At 41.3% G+C, this 22320-nt stretch overlaps 1 protein-coding gene across 1 annotated transcript in view; it reads right to left on the reverse strand.

Moving 5' to 3' along the window:
• IMPACT (impact RWD domain protein) overlaps positions 1-22320 on the reverse strand; it is a 29506-nt gene that overhangs the window by 1871 nt on the left and 5315 nt on the right. Inside the window, exons 2-10 of the mRNA XM_018565683.1 lie at positions 21760-21888; positions 20282-20334; positions 18338-18400; positions 16230-16315; positions 15121-15240; positions 12339-12439; positions 5516-5589; positions 3735-3825; positions 3101-3235 (exon numbers count right to left, since the gene is read on the reverse strand). Coding sequence (XP_018421185.1) covers positions 3101-3235; positions 3735-3825; positions 5516-5589; positions 12339-12439; positions 15121-15240; positions 16230-16315; positions 18338-18400; positions 20282-20334; positions 21760-21888 — 852 coding nt within the window. The remainder of the gene's footprint in view (positions 1-3100; positions 3236-3734; positions 3826-5515; positions 5590-12338; positions 12440-15120; positions 15241-16229; positions 16316-18337; positions 18401-20281; positions 20335-21759; positions 21889-22320) is intronic.

Below are 22320 nucleotides of genomic sequence, written 5' to 3' on the forward strand. Positions count from 1 at the left end.
CGAGGATTTGGAGAGACTGACGACCGCTGTGCCGGTGGCGGTGCCTCTGGTGTTGCCCGGTACTGCGGCGGGTGCGCCTGGTACCGTCGACGCGGTGGTGCCCAGTGCGTCAAGTATGGCAGTCTAGCCTCCTCACGTCACCCCTGCTCACTTTGTCCCTAGCAGTCTGAAGAAAGACATTTTGGAGGGCAAGGACGTTAATTTGGCATCGCTGCTCATAGCTGCACATGATGTCACTGACAACAAGTCGTTCGCCTGTGGCGAGGTCTCGGTTGTCCTGAAGGCCAGGGACCCCCGGCTTAACCGCAAGTTATCAATTCCCGAATTCGTGCTAGCGTTCGGGGTTTATAGGGATGTGGTCTGCTCCGTTAAGCCCCTGAGGAGGGAGGAACTGGATGCTTATTTACACATTGTGATTGATTTGGCGTACAAATACGGTGGGTACGCGTACTACGACTATCACCGGGCATTTTCGGCCAAAGCTGCGGCAGCGTTGTCCCAGTTTAAGTTCGTGGTGGATTGGGGCAGGGTCGACACGGAGCTATTCTGTAGGCACTTCGCTGGCCTCAAATCTCCCGTATGTACGATTTGCCAGTCCTCTGCCCACACGGCAGACTGGTGTCCTATGCCTGCCGTGGCTGAGGCAGGGGTGCCGCCCAGGCCCACGGGTCTATTGGTAACGCCGGCAAGCTCGACCACCACTCAGTATGACAAATTGGGCCGGCCTATTCCTGTTTTTGGGGAAGGCCCAGATTTGTAACAACTTCAACCATAAGGTGTGTAACTACCCTCAGTGCAGGTTGTTGCACATCTGCTCCTCCTGCTTCAGGGCGCATCCCAGATTCAGCTGCACATTGAAAACTCCCTTGCAGTCGTGACTAAGCCGGGTTGACGGGGGGGGTATTGTCAGAATACTTGCAAGGTCATCCTGATCCCTCCTTGGCAGCTTTTCTGGCGGAGGGTTTCGTATCTGGGTTTCACACGGGGCTGGTCACGTTACCGCAGTCCACATACGAATGTGTAAATTTGCGGTCTGCTCTGGCCGAGCCTGGCAGGGTAGATACTTTACTTCAGGCAGAGGTCGACAAGGGTTTTGTTATAGGCCCCTTTGTTGAATCTCCGTTTGTGCCGTGGAGAGTTAGTCCTATTGGTCTGGTATGTGGCAAATTTTCTAATAAATGTCATCTGATTTATGATTTTCTGCCCCTCATTCCATACCCGTACCGAGTTTGAATGCGTTGATACCTTCCGAGGAGTTTAGCCTCAAATACTCCTCTGTCGACCAGGCGGTGCAGTATATCTTGCAGGCTGGGCAGGGGGCGTGGTTGTCCAAAGCAGACATATCGGATGCATTCAAGCTGTTGCCCATCGAGCCTTCCTCGTGGCAATGGCATGGGGTCAGATGGAGGGGGCTGTATTATTTCGCTACCAGGCTGACCTTCGGGTTTAAGAGCGGTCCCTGGTTGTTTGACACCTTTGCTCGGGCCCTTCACTGGGTGCTCGAGCACCGCGTGCATTGCCAGAAAGTTTTGCATTACTTGGACGACTTTCTGCTGGTTGAGTCTCCTCACGGGACACCGGGTGACCTCAGGTTGTTGTTGGAGACGTTTGATTCCCTCAACGTCCCAGTGGCACCCAACAAGGTGGAGGGTCCGGGCACGGTCCTCACATTTCTGGGCATAGTCCTGGAAACGGCAGCCATACAAGCCAGGTTGCCGCAGGACAAACTGGTTAGGATTCGGGAGGTCATTCACAAGCTGACCATATCTTCTTGTTGTTCCCGGAAGGAGTTGCAGTCGGTGCTGGGCATGTTGAATTTCGCCATGCGTATTGTTCCGCAAGGTAATTTTCCCTCTGGAAACGCCTGGTGCCCTGTAGCAGTACTAGATAGTCTCCTGGCCCTGTTGTCTCCATTCACTATGGATAGCCCTTTGCTGCCGTTTCCATATACCCCCTTGTCAGGTAGTCAGTTCATGAGCCATGTTAGGGTACTCATGGGTCAGATGGAGTTTGATCCCAAAAAATACTCTGGACATTCCTTCCGCATAGGGGCGGCGTCGGGCGCCTCTCGCCATGGGGTCCCTGCACACGTCATCAAGAGCTTGGGGAGGTGGAATTTGTCTTGTTTTGCTAGGTATATACCAGACCCCCATGTGGAGATGGCGGAGGCATTTTCCAAGTTGGCTGAATAATGATGTTAAATAAACATATTCCTAAATGTTTGTTTTTTGCCCCCTCATTGGCATACTGTCCATCAGGATCAAGGCACACATCAGGTCAGTATTGGGTTACTCGCCCTTATGGCAAATGGATTCTGAACACAAGTTGGAAGGCTAATTGATTAGCCTGTATTTGTGGGAGGAGTCCGTTCCCTCCACAATCACATAAATCGGGCAGGTAGACTCACCTGGGCACGGCTTTTCGTCTGCATGACCCGCCCACCCGGTCCCTTCATTCAAAGATTTCACAGAGTATGCCCCCTCATTGGCATACTGTCCATCAGGATCAAGGCACACATCAGGTCAGTATTGGGTTACTCGCCCTTATGGCAAATGGATTCTGAACACAAATAAGGTTTAAGTGCTAAGTTACAGGATGAAAAGGGAATCTGTCACAAAGCAAGCTATGTAAGAACCTGAAATGGAATCTGTAACCCCCCGACTCCCAAGCTGCATATCAGTTCCACGCTACAGATGTCACTTAGAGTAAAGCTGAATAGCCTTAGTGTCATTTCTCCTGGTACTTCAAAAGAAAAATGCAGACCGAAAAGACAAACATATTTTCTTTTAGAGGTTAGCACAAGTTACAAATAGCTTTTACATTTACATAAATGTAATGCATATCCTCAGGACTTTTGTTTGCAAATAACACCTGCTTAACTTGGCATCTGTGCTATGATATACTTTATGCAGCATACTTTATGCATGACATTTCCATTTCAGCTTGCGTCTGTATCAAAAATGGCTGCACTCCATGATGACCCTTCAAGGTGTGTCTCTTTGCTTTTTATTGTTGAGACAGATATGTGAGTGACACATATTAACTACCATATGTGGAAAGTTTACTAACTTATAATAACCTACCAATATAGGTTACTTACTGTAGAGGAAGTGTAGTTATGTTCTACTAGTATATTTCGCGCACAGTTGTTTATGTGCTTGAAGCGATCTGGCCCAAGAAGAATGCCTCCATACCAGCGTGATACTACCACCATTACATCCTTGACATCTAAAATCTACAAACAATAAAAATTTACATAATGATCCAGACATTCTACTACATGTTCGATCTGTAACAGTTGCATAAAACCTGTTCCGTCTTGGACAGAACAAAAAGCAAACTAAAAATGTCAGCAATATTAGTGTCAATTATATAACTGTAAGCTGTCCATAGTCAGGCAAACCTTTTGGCTAGGGATGCACCGATATATTGGCTGCCGAAACATATCGGCCGAAAATTTTACTTTTGGCATAATGCCGAAAGAGCCATGTTTCGGCTGATACATTGGCGCAACCCTGGTTTCTTTTCTCCCCGCTGGGCGCTGTTGCAGCGGGGAGAAAAGAAACCAGGGATGCGCCGATGTATCGGCCGAGTTTTAGAGTTTTTGTAGCTCTAATCTTGGAGCTACAAAATGCTCAACACAAGGAACTCCATTGTTTTCTATTGCCCTTGTTTACTCCTGTTTACTGCATTAGTTTTTTATGCATCACATGAATCAATGGAATTTTACACACCTGCATAAGATGTAAAAGACGTTTACCAGCCGCTGTTTCTCCATCATCCTCACAGTCCTGCATAAAGCTGTTTGTCTTTTTGGAGTATATCCTGCAGATAACAAGATATTTATATTGGTAGAATCCATACAGTAATGTCAATTCATTAAAGTGACAGTAAATGCATTCAAGTACGTTAACTTAACAAAAATATACCTTATTTGTGTATCACTATTTCCAGCCATGTGAGTTGATTTTAACAAAGAGATTTTAGTGTCACTGGAGTAAAATCTTTAAATGCTTTTAAGTACTTTAACTATTAACAAAAATTAGCATATAATGTATATGGGCAAACACAGACACCGAGATCGTGAGGCTCCAACTCAGCCGACAAACTGCATAGCCCTCTTGGTTGACGCGTTTCAGAGGACACACCTCCTTCCTCAGAACCAATGGGTGAGATCTCTGGGACTTGCCATTAGGGATACAATGATAGCCAATCACAGACCTCTCAATTAATCCAATCACCTGAAGTAATGATGCTGATTACCGCTCATCAGCCTCACGAGTCACAGAGGTCTCACCCATTGGTGTCTGTGTTTGCCGATATACATTAAATGTTTTTTTTTTTTATTTAAGTTCTTTTGCGAGTATGTTTTTTACTCCTTTTATATTGTCATAATAAAATGGTTTTACACGATGGAGGTGCTCTCTTTTTCTTTCAATCCTTGTGGTTACCCCAGACCAGCGTGAGCAGTCTCCAGAGTGCATCATTACACCTTTTCCACACAGGTATTGGGGCTGGCGCCTGTGGTATTAACTATTAATAAAAATGTATCTTATTTGCTGTAGATCCTTAGATCATCTCTGAATTGGTGCTGACACTGTCCTTCCTTCTGGTGGGTGTCTACTTTTGTTTCCCATGGTCCCTATGTGTGTTGTAAAAAAGCCACAACTCCAAGCTCACTCCTGTGTTGTGGGGATTTTTTTACACAGATGGTAACAATGCCACATGGTAAGGGAGGCAGCAATGCATGTGGTAAAGCTTTGTAAACTGACCCAAATATCTGTTAGCTTTTCAAGAAGAGATGTGATCAAAAACCCCTGTTTGTTACACTGTAAGTAACTGGCAAATAATAGTACAGACTGCCTATAAATTAACTACCAATGTGAAGGTGGAAATCTCCCCAAATTGATTAGCAACCACTCAGACGGGAGAGCTTCAAGAGGTAGGTTTATTTAGCTGGCCTGCTGTGAACATGCAACAACTCAGGCACCTACAAATAATATGGGCTTGCATGCCCCTTGTTATAGAGATTTAAAAAATTAAACATCTATGTTACTTTGAATTATCTCCAAAAATCAGATAATAACGCCACCCTGTGCTCGTATTTGATTGTGCCAAGAACATTAGATTGGCCTTCTTGTCTTGATAAGACTCAAATCACATCAGGATTAAAAGGACAGCTACCTTGGCATTGAACCTATTGTTCCTTAAGCCAAGGTCAAAAAAACATGTTTCTGATTTTATGTTTAAACATACCTCCCGTATAAGGCCTACATTTTCTACATGAACTCTAGTTACTTACATCTTACTTGTTGCTTATTCACACAACTCATTACCTATAATGGACACGTATATATATGATGCTTCACTATATAACTGTGCGATATATAAATGCAGACTTACATATAAAGCACATTTTATAATGTTCATTAAGCAAAATATTATGCTAATTAACATTAAAGAAGCTTGACAATGCGGCTTCAGCAGGGATTATCAATTTTCCCTAAACACAAACCTGTATGAATAAATGTTGTGAGTTGCACTTGCAATTTTCTTGTTTTCATAAAGTTTGTTCAGTACTTGCTTCACCTACAATTGAAAGACATTGAAATAAAAATATGGATTAGCTGGAGCAAACTGTATTCATATATTTTAGCCAAGAACACCACTTATCCACAATGTACGTCATATGGTGCCTAATGGTGCCCCCCAGTCTTGCAGGGCTCTAGCAATGAAAGCTCCTCAGTGGCCTTGATACCTTACAAGACTTCCCACACACAGATATTTCAGCAGCCAGAGTTGTTTTTGTTTTCATCTTACAAATTAAGAAAGAAAGTTGCTATGGGCAATTGTTCTTTATGCCCTCTACCCTAAAGACCCATTCACACCGCTTGCCATGCGGTAATGCACGTTATGTGCATAGGTGCACTGCAGTGCCATTCATTTTGAATGGCACCTGATTCACATCCACAATGCAGCCAGCGCTATTTGTTTGCATCTTGAAGCTCATTCATTTAGGCTGCCAAATACAGAAGACCACAACACACATCAATGCACAAAAACATGTGTGTTGCAGCACAGTGCAGTGTGAATGGGCCTTAAATCAGCCCACATGTTTAACAGGCCACTGCAACCCAGGTAGTGTTAAAGTCTCCTAAAGGTGCCCATACGATAATCGTATGCGATCGGTTTTTCGTACGATAATCGAGCAGTGTGAACGGAGACGTGCGACCGTTTCTACTGTACGGTCGAACGTCTTCTGTCGAACCAGCATGTTCGAAAACCAGCCGGGAATCGTACGATTCTCGGCTGGTTAGAACGGTGCTCGGAAGACAAATGCCGAACGGGCCGGTGTGCGCACGCGCACACTGCCCGTTCAGCATTGCGGTCATCGGAAGCCCGCCCCTCAGGGGGGCGGGCTTGCGATGATCGAGAGTGCGATCTGCCTGTCCAAGATAGGCAGATCGTACGTTTTTTTAATCCCTGTACAACCATCGCAAGACTAAAGTCTTGCGATGGTTGTAGAGTGTATGGCCACCTTAACTCTCTTAGTTTCATGACACCATTTGCTAACTAGTGATAAACAAATTGGTTCCAAAACAAACTGAATTGTTTCATGCATTTAGATTCCTCCAGCAGGTAGAGAATTATACATTTTATGAATCTCAATTTCCTGGACTCCTAACTTGCATAATTCTTTGCTGATCAGAGAAAGTTACCTGTAAACATTCAGGAGAATCAAAAAAGTACAGAATTCTTCTGATTCAACCATCCTTGCTGCTAACATGTGTTGTTGTTGGTTTTTTTTTTTGGGGGGGTGTTGCCCTATATGTTTCAACATCTTTAAACTAAAGAAAACACAAGGTAAAATAAAAAAAAAATGATGTGGTGCTGTTTATGCCTTTGTTAGGTGCTTTGCTTTTACACCAGTGCTGGTAAGCCGGTTCATTTTTCAGTTTCCAAAAGGTGCTTGTGTAAACAGAACATGCATATTAAATAAACATCTAACAAGCTACTACACATAAAAAATGCCACAACACAACAGGTTGATTTACCTAAAAAAAAAAAAAAAATTACAGTAGGTGGTGCTTACCAAAGCTAGCAGTATGGTATGGAAAGAGAGGACTCTTTTATCCAATTATCCCTTCCAAATCCCATTCAAAGGAAAGCCAAGATGTTGCTTAAAATTACAAATATACTGTATATGTTTGCCAAACAAGCCATTTTGCAATATAATGTTATTATACATTACCTTTCCACTTTATTCCACAGCAGCTGTGATTTTTAAAACTGTAAATAAATGTGAATATTGCTTGCATAGGACAACCTGGAGACATTCTGTACACTGCACAGAACTCCATTAGATATCTATTTTTTTATTCTATTATTGGCCACTACTTCTCCCAGAACCTTGCACCAAGCCAGTTCAAATTCACATACTATTAAAGGGACACTATACTCCATAGTTAAATCTCAAAAATGCATTCAAGTATTAACAAAAAATGTAACTTATTTGTGTATCACTCAGCTGGAGATCCTCAAATCATCTCTGAATTGGTGCTGACACTGTCCTTCCTTCTGGACTTTTGTTCCCCATGGTCCCTGTGTGCGTTGTAAAGTAGCCACCGCTTCAAGCTCACTCCTGTGATGGACTACAATCTGAATACAAATTAGTAAACTAAACATGAGATTGTAGTCCATCACAGGAGTGAGCTTGGAGCGGTGGCTACTTTACAATACACACAGGGACCATGGGGAATAATAGTATCCACCCTCCAGAAAGGACAGTGTCAGCACCATTTAAGAGATGACCTGAGGATCTACTGCTGAGTGATACACAAATAAGATACATTTTTTATTAATAGTTATGGTAACTAAATGTGTTTTTTAAGGTTTCATTCCTAAGTTTAGTGTCACTTTAAGTGAGATACTTTCTAAAGCTGGCCATACACCTTGCAATCTGATTGTACAGTATCCTTTGGATCCATCAACATCTATGTTGTACCCCTTCACAAATTGTAATGTGTGTAGCCATCTTAAAGTGTACCGTATATACTCGAGTATAAGCCGTCCCGAATATAAGCCGAGGTACCTAATTTTACCAAAAAAAAAACTGGGAAAAAGTATTGACCCGAATATAAGCCGAGGGTGGGAAATGAGGCAGCTACTGGTAGATAGATACCAATAAAATTACATTAATATTTATTTAAAAGAAAAAATTTGCAGCCAAACTGGGATAACACCTATTTTATATATGTTGTATGTTCCCATTCACATAGTATAACTTAATAGAAATATTTTTTTAAATGTTTAAAATGTCCTTTTGACTTGATTAAAAATTCTACCTAGCTTCCCCTATGTAATGCAAAGGAAGGCGCTGTGCAGAGTTATGTTTACTCGAATTAACCCTGTACTGTGCTGGAAGGAATCATTATTAGTTGTAAACAAGATTTGAACACTGTCTATCTTAACAAAGGGTTAAGTATCTAGAAGCCTGGCTTCTGCTTTATATGTTAACAGATGAACCTCACTCTGTCCCCACTCTGTTTGGTGACAGACTCACTCTGAATTTCTTCTAATTAGCTTGCAGTTTGCCCCAAGGCCTCCTCTCAACAAACATCTGAAATGTAGGAAATATACATATTCTAAATTATTTTTACATATGCTGTGTGAATGGGAATACATAAAAACACAGTTGCTATAGTGGGCTTTTCTCAAATTTGACTGGGAAGTGGAAATAGGATTGTGCTCCCCTACAGCGATGCTGCCACTGCAGCTTTCCTTATCACAACACTGAAACTGATCCATGGTGATAATGATGGCAGACACTACCACTTAGACATCAGTCTGAGAAAAGACACAGCAAGAAAAACATAAATTAATGCAGAAAAAAAAAAAGAATGATATGAACCTTAAAAAAGTTTTGTGAAAATCCTTGCAATCAATTTTTGTTTTTCTTAATAAAATGGAGCTACGTGCTAATGTTATTTGCTAGTTACATTTGTCTTGCACAGAATTCAGCAACTAATTTGCTCAGCCTTCATCTGCTACTGAACAATTCATCAGCGTGAAACTCATAAGAATTAGAAAACAGACTAAGTCGCATGCCACAAAAATAAATCTTTCCTTGAGCTTGATCTCAAGAATATGTTAAGTACATAACACAAAACTAAAAGGAATGTGTATCCGCAACTTACTACACAGCTTAAGAAATCTTTATATTTTAAAATGACAACCACTCTTTAACAATAGAGTCATTTATTTCAAAATGAAATGCAGCTTTGTAAGAAGATTAAGCCAAAGGGTGGCTTAGAAGTGCTTGAAGGAAGCCTACTTATAGAAAAAGTGGATAGCTTTTATAGTTATGCAGTCAGTCAGGTTGAAAAAAAAAAAAGAAGACACAAAAGTCTATCAAGTTCAACCTATATAAAAAAAAATACCTCCATATACAGGACCCTAAAAAAAAAAGGGTGGACAGTGTGGGAAGATTTCTTCACGATTCCCTAAGGCAATTTGATATTCCATGGATCATCAATCTCGGGGGGTTATCACTTAAACATAAAATGTTAATAGCCAGTTACAGTCTGTGCATTTAGGAATGATTTAAGCTTTTTTTTTTAAGCAATCAACAGAGCTAAATGGAGCTAGTTTGAGGTAGCCTATTCCACATTTTCACAGCTCTTACTGTGAAGAAACCTTTCTGTATGCAAAAGTTAAACCTTTTTTCCTGCAGATGCAAAAAATGCCCCCTTGTCCTTTGCCATGACCTTACAGTGAATATCCTTGAACCATTTAAACATGGTAATGATATCCTCCCCTTAATAACCCCTTCTCAAGAGAAAACAAATTCAGCTAATCTTTCCTCATAGCTAAGGTCCTCCATGCCTCTTCTCAGTTTAGTTGCCTTTTCTGCACTCTCTCCAGTTCCGCAATATCCTTATTTGAACTGTTGCTCAAAACTGAAGTGCATATTCCAGATGAGGCCTTACCGATGCCTTAGCAAAGGGGCAAAATAATGTCTCTCTCTCTCTCTCTCTAGAGTCTATACCCTTTTTCACCCTATTATTTCACCCTATAAATACCCTATTTAAAGAAAGTATTGTGCTTGCTTTATAAACTACAATTTGACACTGCATGTTATTATTAAATCTCTGATCTACCAGAACACCCAGATCATTGACTCCCTTAGTTGCACTCCCCCTAGAATGTATGATGCATACATGTTTTTATTCCCCAAGTGCACACTTTACATTTATTAACATTAAAAAAGGAGAACTATGAGGTGCGTGAAAATCACTCAGCCTCATAGTTCGAGCCGACGTGTGAAAAGGAAACTGTCACACGTCGGCTCAAAAGATCGAGAAGTGAGCGAACGCATGCCGTCGCTCGCTCACTTCTCGATCATGTCCCTGCAGAGAGCCGTGACTGTCATCCCTGCAGGGATTCCCCCCTCCCCGCTCCGATCCCCCAGTGCTTACTGGAGGAACGAACAGTGGAGGGGGTGGGTACAGCTGGCTCTGCCTCTAGATAGGCAGAGCCTGCTGTCACTCAGGCAGCTGGGTGGATCTCGACAGTAATGTCGGGATCCGTCCCGGCTGCAGCGGTCTCAGTATACCGCGAGCTGTAGCTCGCGATATACTGAGCTTTGGGTCACTGGAGGATGCTAGTTTATGTCCTTGGAGGATGGAGGATGCTAGTTTATGACCCTTAAGAGAACTATGTGGAAAAACACTTACCCCATAGTTCTCTTTTAAGCTTCATTTGCCACAAATGCCTGTGCATTCAGGTCTGCTTGTAAGTTGGAGACATTCTGTAAAGACTGTTTCCCACTACATCGCTTGGTGCCATCTGTAAACACAGAAATGGTACTTAATCTTGAGCTCTAGATCATTTATAAATAGGCTGAAAAGTAAGGGTCCCAACACTGAACCTTGGGTTACACCACTAACAAAACACAAAAACAGAGCGCCCACCCTGTGCAGTATTGATTATTTATTACATTGGCTTAAAAACACAAAGAGGCCACTCACAAGTGTAGCGACATATAACACAATTCCAAGATTAGGAAGTGCTCTATATGAGAAATCCAGACGAACTTCCACAGTCTTCAGTACAAGTTACATGGACTGTGAATGTAGTGGTTGACGTGTTTCCTGGGGCATGCCCCTTTCATCAGAACCTCAAGGTTCTACATTAACAGCTAATGCCGGCATCCATGTAACTCGGACTGAGGAAGTTAATCTGAATTTCTCATATAGATATACTTCCTAATCTTAGAATTGACAAGTTTTATATGTTGTTACGCTTGTGAGGAGCCTTAAGCCAATGTAATAAATAATCAGTGCTGCACTGGGTGGGCACTCTGTTTTTGTGTTTTTTTACATGTATGGATGAGAGCTTTCCGATCTGAGGAGGAGCGGCACCCCTGCGTCAGTCTAATTGAAAAGTGGGATAGCTGTTGGCTGTTAGCGCCGGAGGAACATGATTACACCACTAACAACTTCAGACCATTCAGAGTAGGAATCAGTAATCACCACTCTCCGAAAACCGCCAGTTTTCTGTCCCTTAGAATTATTCCTTTGTTGTATGATAATTCTCCAAATATATTATCAGGAAAATCTGCACTGTTTTCAACTGATAATCTAGTTTGTGTCCATAATGTATATGTCATTGCATTAATTCACTAAAGTGTAAGTCATTTTATTATCTTGCATAATTCCTAAAGGTAACTATTTTTTTTCAGTTCTCCAATGGTTTTATTGAACCAATTTGTATCAGTTTTTGCAATATTATGAATCTCCAATCAGAAATATTATTGCATAGAGATATTCATGCCAAAATATTGCTGTTTTCTGGCTGGTGTACTTCCAGCTAAAACTTTTCTTTTTACTCTGGATAGAGAAGACTTTTTTTAAACCCAGTTCAGATTTGTTTTCTTTAGTCTGTGGCCCTATTCAGGTGATATTCCCTCACTTCCTGTACCAGTGAAACTGTTGTGGGAAAGGGGAAACCACTCTAAAAAAGGGACACAATAGAAACTTTGAGATTTCATCTTAGTTATTGCCACAGTGACAATGTTGTCTCCAGAACAGAAAGTGGCGATACAAAAGACAGCAAAGGAAAAAAAAAAGGACAGACATTTTAATTGTTCCTTCATCCAGCCAAAGCTAAAGAAGAATTTCTCACCACTGTAATAATATTTGTGAATTAAAAGGAATGAATGCATGTAAAATAACACAAGTGACACTTGAAGACTGTATCTTTTTGTTTAGGAAAAACTAGTCAAATCATGCTATGACCATATATTAGTAATGTCATATACACTTCAGAGTACTAACCTGAGCAGGACTTGTCACCGGGGCTAAGTGTGCCTGGAAAGTACTTCTCCTCTCACTTATTGGCTCACCATGTACTATTGTTGGCACCTCTTTTTCAGTTTCTATAAAATAATATGAAATGACATTAACAAAATGTAGTGGCTCTAGTAAGAATGGTGGCCTATAATGTAGCCTTAACCAGTTGACATCCGCGGTGTTAAACCCCCTTCCCATCCAGGCCATTTTTCAGTATTCAGCGCTGCGGTACTTTAACTGACATTTATTCCGTCATGCAGCGCTGTACTGAAATGAATTTTATACCCTTTTTTGGGGACAGATAGAGCTTTCTTTTGGTGGTATTTATTCACCACTGGGGGTTTTATTTTTTTACTATATTAAGGAAAAATTACCGAAATTTAAAAAAAAAAACAGTTTCCCCTATATTAAATGATAAAACATTTATTATTACCCAATTTTTTGGTAAAATATAAAAGATGGGGTCACGTCGGGTAAAAAGACACTAAACATGTCAAGCCTTAAAATTGCGTGCGCGCGCGAAACCTCAAAAAACGATAATACCCAAAATTGGCCATAGGCGACGCTTTAAAAGCTGTTACCGCTCATCAGTTTAGTGTTATCAGTGATTGATGGCCCTAAAATGATTGCTCTCACTGCGACGTTCGCGGCGATATGTAACATGTGTAGCGCAATTGTAATTTTTGCGCGCTGGGGCACCGGACGCGTATTTACGTTTATAGGCGCGTAAACGTGGGGGTGGGGGAGTTAAACATTTTGGGGGGTTTTTTTCCCCTTTTTTTATATGTGACTTTTATTTTATTTTACTTTTTTATGTGTTACTTTTATTTATTTTTATTTATATTTATTTTTTTGCACTTATTGTTATTGCTATTATATAGGGGGATAACAATCCCCCTATATAATAGCAAAGGCACACTGACAGGTCCTCTTTATGGAGATATTAGGGGTCTCTAGGACCCCTAATATCACCTGTGGACCCCAAAAGAAGCTGATGAAGCAGAGATCTGCTTTATCAGCTTCTTCTCTCTGGCAATAGCAGCCAGATGACTGACAGGTGAATGCGGAAGTGATGTAATACACATCACTTCTGCATTCACAGCCCGGACGGAGATCAGCAAGGATCTCTGGGGGTATGGTGCAGCGAACGATCACATATAGGCGATCGGCGGGCTATGGACCCGCTGATCGCCTATATGTGAAACACCCGGTAACGGGTGTGTGCAACGGTCGGGTCTTTTCTGCCCGTGCGTGCCCGCTAGGGGGCGCGCGCGAAAAGAAAAAAATTGCCGTCTGGAGACGGCAACCCGCAGATGTAACAGTGCCGTCCGTCCATTTTTTTACTACGGGCGGACGGCAAGAGGTTAAAGAACCACCAAAACCTCAAATATGAAAACTTAAAAGAAAACTATGGGGTAAAATTTGTATCCCATAGTTCTCTTTAGGGTCACAGGAGAACATATACTAACCTCCTCCCGTGACCCAAAGCTCAATATATAGCTCACTATATACTGAGAGCATCACAGCCGGGACGGATCCCGGCAATACTGTCGAGATCCACCCAGCTGGTTGATTGACAGCAGGCTCCGCCCCCTCCCCCGTCCATTCCTCCAGTCAGCGCTGGAGAGAGGAGGGGGGAATCCCTGTAGGGAGGGGTGACTGACAGTCAGCTCTCTCTGCAGGGAGATGATCGTGAAGTGTGCGAGTGACTGTATGTGTTCGCTCACTTCCCGATCAATAGAGCCGACGTGTGACAGTTTCATTGTCACACGTCGGCTCTAACTATGAGGATGAGTGGAAGTCACTCACCTCATAGTTCTCCTTTAAAGCTATTTATTTGCACGGCAAAAGTTAACGGCTTATTTTGTCAAGGGGAAAAGGATTAAGAAGAAAGACTTATCCTACTCCCCTGGCAACCAACACTCTTTTCCGCACCCGGGATGTGGATGGGTTCTTAATAGCCTTACATACAATGCAGAAACACAGAGAAGGAAGTGTTGCATATCTCCCCGCTCCCTTTTGGGATCTGTATTCTCTTTCAATACCATTAAGAGAGCAAAAACTCATATTCCCTTTTTCTAAAAATGTTCAAAACATATAATCAGGTATAGGTGGAGCTCTGATCTGCACCAAAATGTTCTGCTATTCTAATTCTTTGAGGTCTACTGCTACAGCCAACATATTGAACTTCATATTTAGTACATGAAATTACATGTACTACATTCCTAGTGATAGCTCTCCAATCAGCCGCACAAAACCGAGGTCAATTAAAATCCAACTTTATTATTGTAAATTCCATGTAAAGTTCAAAATACAAGGTATACACCACCATAGTATCTTTACCACTCCAATGATTCACACACGTTTCACCACCCGGGCTTAATCATAGATTACATATAGACTACATTCCTAGTGTTACAATTTTACCTTTTGTGCTTCTAAGGCTGTTGTACTGCATAGAGATCAGTGATCCCTGTGTGAGCCTACTGTACATCTGTCCCCAAGTCTATAATAAACATAAGAGATGACAGAATAAAGCTGTCTGCATGAACTCTATGTGTTTCTTTATCACCTTATCTAAGTATGAATGCACCTAAATGCAACCAGCATCTGGTTACTTCTGGGGTACACAAAGTAAAAAGAGGGAAACTCCAAAGTGCATATAACCCACTATCGTGTCATCTGACCAGCGATGTCTGCCCTGTCTAGAGATGCTACCTTCTGTCAAAGACTAGTAAATGTTAGCTAAATAGACATCAGAATGTACCTTCAAGTGCTTCAAAATGTCCAATAACTGCTGAGTTAGCAAACAACTCATTTAATAGCTCGGAACTGGATGCAATCTCATCATCATCAGCTTCTTCTGTTGCAGCTCTTAACTTTGGACCTGCAAAGACATGGTTTTAGTAATTATTACATTAAAAAGTTTGTAGTAAAAAACATGCTTCTACAATAAATTCATGTGAGAAAGAAGATACACGTGAAACTATATGTTTTGGCAGTAACCAATAACAACCAATCAAAAATTATTGCAACAGCAACACCAAAGTCCAAGTGACCACTAATAGTTACTATACTTTGAACATCACCTCTGTACTTTGTGCAACCTATCATGCTATGTTAATAAGAGAAAGATCACAGAGAGGCCTATGTGTAAAGTAATACAATGTTCTTTTTTTTTCTCGGTATTTTGCACATTTTATTTACACGGTATTTACAAATATTTGTGAGCTCCTGTCTTGCTATTTTCAAATCTCTCCTTTTTAAACTCCTGCGATTATACCATTCTTAAAGCCCCAAACAGTGCAGTTTTGGAGATCTAATTTGTCGGTTCTTTTCTATCCTTTCAAAGAATGTCTCCCAGTAACGTGGAAAAATTGTCAGTTTTCTATCTTTAAAAGGCAAGTCTCCCAAACATATTTAATTATTCTGCTTTCATAAAATGGCAATATTCTGTTTTTGTAATAACCCACATTTGGTAACATGTTGTTATTCTGTTTTGGTTTTTTTTGTAACCTGACAGCTCTCATTTTGTAAAATGATACTCTACTGTTTGCATCATGGCAATGCTTTTATGCCATATTTGTCTTATGTCTCTTGGATTCTGCAGCACGGCATTAATAGAAACTCTGGTCACATTTAGGCTTTTGCACCACAACACCTCGGGTCTCATAGAACCTGGTTATGATAATATGGCTCAGATTTAGCTTTGGCTTAAAATGTCCTGGCGATACTCAACAAATTTGTGATTGTTCCAATCTCAGAACTTGTTGCTACCTACAAGATGCGAGATGAAGCGTTGAAGTTGCCTCAAACTGCAACTTAATTCCTCCACCAAAAACTGACTTGTTCAAAGGACATTAACCATTCACCAACCTGGATCAGAAGTCTTAGATTTCTCTATCAAGAATTCCCTGATCTTCTCCACCCAATGATAAAGTATATTGTCACCAAGATTTTGCCTATAACCAAAACAAGCATGCTCAATGTATTACATTGATAACAAATGACTTTCTCACGATGTTTAAAATAGTACCACATTTCATATAGGTATCTAAAAGGTTTCCAAGATGTATTCAGAGAGTGAGTTGAGAAAACAGAAGTCTACTCTATACAGCAGTACAGTATATCCCTTCCATGGCCACTGAAGCTTCCCTTTGCCAGACTGTCCCATGAAGAACTCTAGCAACTGCGAGGACTAAGCCCTGAAAAGAATCCATACCATACTAAAACTTGAGGTATTACAAAGTCTTCTCCTAGAGTCTGTGTTTTCTGACAATGTTTTCAACCTTAGTGCACAAAGTATGGAATTAACCAGGTAGTTGTGCAGGCTAAAAAGCTACCTGCTGAGGCATCTGCAATGCTGCAACGTATGAAACAGCCTTGAAGATGAGCAATAATGTCTTCTCCTGCCGATGTCTGAGCAAAATGTGTTTAAAGCTGTTAAACTCAAAGTCTAGGAGTACAAGCAACACATTTCGGCTAAACTGGGCTTAAATGCAGAAGCTCCCACATTTGGGGTAGCATTGAAATAAATGGCACCTCCCGCAGCAGAATTTGTCAGGCCACAACAGAAGATACTATTTTTTAAATTATTTTTAAATCATTTTTCTTTTCACTTTACTGCTAGGGGCTTGGGGGAAATATCAGGGATCTACAGAGGGCAACGGGGGGGTGCAACGGTTGAGGGGTTAGGTACATAGGACAGGTATAAGAGTTGGGGGGTTATGTATGGAGGAGGGGAATAGGAATTGGGGGATAGGTGTGGAGGAGGGGTATAGAAGTTGGAGGATAGGTACGGTGGAGGGTTATAGAAGTTGGAGGACAGGTACATAGGAGGGTTATAGAAGTTGGAGGATAGGTACAGAGGAGCGTTATAGATGTTGGAGGATAGGTACGGAGGAGGGGTATAGGAGTTGGGGGATAGGTACGGAGGAGGGGAATAGGAGTTGGGGGGTTAGGTGTTGAGGAGGGGTATATGAGTTAGTGGCTTCTTTCAGATTGCTGGAGAGTTTGATTTGAACTTTTTTCCAAGTCTTGGCTTGCAGGACACAAGTCAGAAAAGGGCCATAGCTGGACCTATGTAACAGTCATAGATCTCCTTAAGAGTGGAAAGAGGGGTAAAGGGCACCCACACGCTGTCCCCTACTCCATGATTTCAACATGTGCTAGAGCCCACCACCCAGAATGGCATTGGTTCCATGGATCAATGCCTTCTATGAAGCAGTGGGCACCACTGTGTCACTTCATGGCACCTTGCAACTCCTGTACCTGAAACTTAGGGATGCGCCGATACCGATGCACTCGGTATCGAGGGAGCATGGAGCCGTCTTCCCGGCCAATCAGAAAGCAAGGCGGAGTGTAATGACTCACTGCCCGGATTGCTGATTGGTTGGAGAAGTGGTCAGTTAGGAAGCCAGGTGGTGAGTCATTACCAGCCTCCCGGCTTGCTGATTTGCCAGAAAGCCAACTCCATGCTTCCTCGTCACCTGGTGACGAGGAAGCATGGAGTTGGCTTCGCGGCTAATGAGTCATTACACGCTGTCCAGCTTCCTTAATGAGACTTCTGGTATCACTGGGTACAGAAAAAAAAAATATCAGTACTCATACTCGATACCAAAAAAACTGTATCGGTGCATGCCTCTTGAAGTCTCTCCCCTTCTGGAGCACAGGATCCACTGCTCTGCTGCATCAGACCTGGGGGAGGGATGTCTCTGATACCTGACCACTAGGGAAAGAAAAATAAATCAGAAACTAGACATGGTGAGTGCAGAGACACAGGAAACACCTGCCTGATTTATTTATGATGGATGAGACTCCCACATGTAATAATTCAATATCTGCCCGGTTATATTTATTATCATTTTTATGTAAATAACATAATGACAAGTATCTGTTATTTCCTTATGGAGCAACCTATAGCTGTGTATGGATGAGAATGAATCCTACAGCGTATAATAAGCATACATGCTTCTGGCACTCACAGGTAAATGTCTTCAAGGTAATTTGACAATGTCAGCCGATCTTCACACCTGAGCCATGGAGCACTGCAAATACACCATTAAGAAAATATTACTATACATCTAGACATTAATATTTTCATTATATAAAAATATTACACACATATTTCTAAATATTCTGCTGAATAAATAAATCCAAGCCACTCTGCCTTAAAACATTATTTATTTTATGCTATGATACAAGAATTTTGGTCTATGTATGAAGAATCACAGTGAAGTAATGTAGCTCCCTCCTGACCTGTAAGACAAAAGTAACATACTGGACCATAGTTTATATTTAGTGTAGCCATACAATCTCAAATTTGGGTTGTCAGAGAAAATAGATAAAAATAATACATTTAAAAACATACAAATTAAAGAAAGGCTTCCTGTACCCGAGATTGCGGTCGCAGAGAGGGCTGTGGACACTGACTGTGAAGCTTTTTTGTGTGCTTTGTAGCACAGTACTGTACAGTATTACTGTATTCAATCCAGCATGGCTCTTAAGAATGTGCAGAGCAAGCATGGTGGGAAAAAGAAAGCGCAGAGCATTAATGAAGGTGACAAGAATGTGCAGATCGTTAATGAAGGTGACAAGAATGTGCAGAGCGTTATTGAAGGTGACAAGAATGTGCAGAGCGTTAATGAAGGTGACAAGAATGTGCAGAGCAGTATTGAAGGGGACAAGGATGTGCAGACCAAGAATGGTGGTAAAAAGAAAGTGCAGCGTAATAAAATGAAGGGGACAAGAATGTGAAGAGCACTAATGAAGGTGAAATGAATGTGCAGAGCAAGAATGGTGGTAAAAAGAAACTTGTGGTTAAATTTTTTTTTTTTATATGGTTCAGAACGGATAAACCTGATTTACATTGAACCCTATGGGAAAATGTGATTCAGTTCACAACCAAAAATCGGTTCGCGACCGCATTCATAGGGGCAAGAACAGATTAACCTCATTTACACTGAACCCTATGGGAAAATGTGATTCGGTCCACAACCAATTCGGTTCGCGACCAGAATCGTGGAACCAATTAAGTTCGTGAACCGAGATACCACTGTATATTGCTTTCAATGGAGTAATGCACACAGGTGCGTAAACCTGCTTGCAGCATTTTGATCGCACCGGAACGCACTGCAGGCACAATGTGCCTTGCGATCCCGTGGGGGCGATCGCATTGCGGCCGGAGGGCGTGGCTACGGTGCCATTCACTTCAATGGCCCGCCACGCCCCCTCCAGCCCGGCAAAAAAGTGAGCCGGAACGCCTGCGAGGCAGGCGTTCCGGACTGCCTCAAACGCACTGCATGTGGTGTGAACGAGGCCTTATGGTAAATACAACTTCTAGTACAAAAGGATAAAACAATTAGATTACAGTATATCAGTAAAAAAAACATTGCAGCTGCATCTGTGCAGGCTAGGTGCAATAAAAGGGGGAAAATATGCAAAAGGTTTCTGTTGGCTTATCATATGACATACAATGCTTTTAAAATGGTACCAAAATGTGCAAATCCAGGAAATGGTGTGAAGCCATAGGCCTAATGTCATCACTGAAGAACGTTGGTTAAAGTGACACTAAACTAAGGAGTTGAATCTTAAAAATGCATTCAAGTACCCCAACTATTAACAAAAATGGATCTCATTTGTGTATCACTCAGCTGTAGATCCTCAAATCCTCTCTGAATGCATTTTTTAAGATTTAACTCCTGACTTTAGTGTCACTTTAAGTAAAGGTGGTCTGAAAACATTACCCAAAAGGAACTCAAAATCTGATCTAAATCAAGGAAAGTTTCTCTGAACAGGCTGAATGGGCTGTTGATGGAAGAAGTGCATATAATGCCATGCAGTGGTAATAACTTCTACCACATCAGAAGTTAAAATAGTTTCAGCTTTTTCTCCCATATAACAAATTAAACCAAGCATGTGGAACTTACTTTAGCTGATAAAGAGGTGGTGCGGTGGCTGGGTATTCTGGTGGCAGAATCACCTAGAAGAAACAGAAAATGACATGTAGAAAAGAAACAACGGTTTCTATTCCTGCAGAAAATTACAGGAATTAGTGCATTTGTTTCAACATTAGACATGTAGGACAATTAATGCAGTTTATTCGTTTTAAATATTGTAGCATACTTTTTCATGCTCTATGTCTCTTTCTGTCACACAATACACCAATAAAATAAACCTGTCAGGAACCCGGGCCATCCAAACTGAGCAGCTGATAAGAAAATAAATCAGAGCTTAAAATTATAAAACACATAGGGGCATATTACAAAGCAGTGAATCTGGGCATAGAGCAAACATTCTGTGCAACAGACTCTTCCAAGGTGTGTTTAAAGGAGAAATATTGGGAAAGTAAAATATACTTTCCAATAGTTAGAGCTGGTGTGGGACACCCTGTGACTGCTGAACGCTCATTGTCCCCTCCCTGCAGAGAGAAGTGACTGTCAGTCACCACTCCCCCCAGCGATTCCTCCTCCCCTCTCTGTTCCTCCAGCACTCATTGGAGGAATAGACAGGGGAGAGGGTAGGCACAGATGGTTCTGAATCTAGAGAGGCACAGAATCAGACAGCCGGGTGGATCCTGACAATATTGTCAGGACCCTTCCTGGCTGCCGCACGGCTCTGTGCTGTCAGCATATAATGGGCAGTAGCCCACTATATTCTGACTTTGGGTCACGGGAGGACATTAAGAAATGTATTCATATAACCCAAAAGAGGAGTAAAGCCAACAAATGCTTGCCTTCTCTTTTTAAATGGTTCACTGGAACTGAGTTGCTATATATATATTCACATTTTAAAAAAAACTAAGGGATAAATGGGGCTTTTTAGGTGCCTTGTGACATAGCCAAGAATAATTACAAAAGATATTTGCATAAAAACATTCCTTTATTTGATCAAAATGTGTTAAAAATTGTTGAATAAAAAACACCCCATAAGATTGCATCAGAAACATGATTGATATTAACATAGCGAAAGCTTCCATCAGAATATGTAACAAAAGATCTCCAAATATCACTCCAAGGAAAAGGAACTAAGTGGAAAAAACAGTCAAAGATAGATGTCCCAAATGTCTTCAACATCAAATGCAGCCTCTTAGTTGTTGGAGTGGTTCACAATTTAACGCGTTTCACACCTCATGCGCCTCTTCAGGAATTCAAGTTTGGAGAAGTTTTGGAGAGTCCAGGCCCTTAGCGGGCAGCCACATTGAAGGTACAACTGGTAGATAGATGCCCCAAGTATCGGGGTAAAGATTTTTATATTAAAACTTGCTGGACTTATTGGTTGCTAGAGGTTACTGAACTACATTTACTTAATAAATATTCATGTGTTGGACCTGGGAACGGAATTTTATATTTCCACATTACATAAAGTAAATCTATGACGCACAGCAACTTATTCTTTCCCTTGTTACCTGCAGACAAAGGGTCCATTCTGGTTGATCAAGCGAGTTGGAGATTTTTATGCAAAATATTCTTGCGGCTTCATCGATTACACACCAATCATCACCATAGATGGAAGATAAAGCTTCAATCTCATCAATCTAAAAACAAAAAGGGGGGAAAAAAGTGTCATTAACATGGACCTATTATTGAGATAAAGTGTAATAGAAGATCTAAAATATATCTTTCCTTTGGGAAAATGCTGCTCCAGATTTACTACAGTGCTGTAAGTGGCACTGGTGGGAACCAAAAGCAGAACTCTCTCTAGGAAAAGAAACTATTCAAAACCTAAATTACTATTTATCCTCATCTTCCCCAGCAAGTCTGCTAACATATGAGAATAGGCCCGCTTTTAAATGGAACTATCCTTAAAATCTACATTTGTACTGTTTAATAGAATTTATTTGGCACAGTTTAATATGACAAAGCAGTTATTTAAAAGACAACTACCTAAAACATATATCATTCTTGATGAAAAGAAGCAGAGCACTTTTGAACATGTGAAAGTACTTGGGCACCCCTATCCTTCTAGT

The sequence above is a fragment of the Nanorana parkeri genome, unplaced genomic scaffold (assembly GCF_000935625.1).
Source record: "Nanorana parkeri isolate BGI_ZX_2015 unplaced genomic scaffold, ASM93562v1 scaffold873, whole genome shotgun sequence".
Lineage (NCBI taxonomy): Eukaryota > Metazoa > Chordata > Amphibia > Anura > Dicroglossidae > Nanorana > Nanorana parkeri.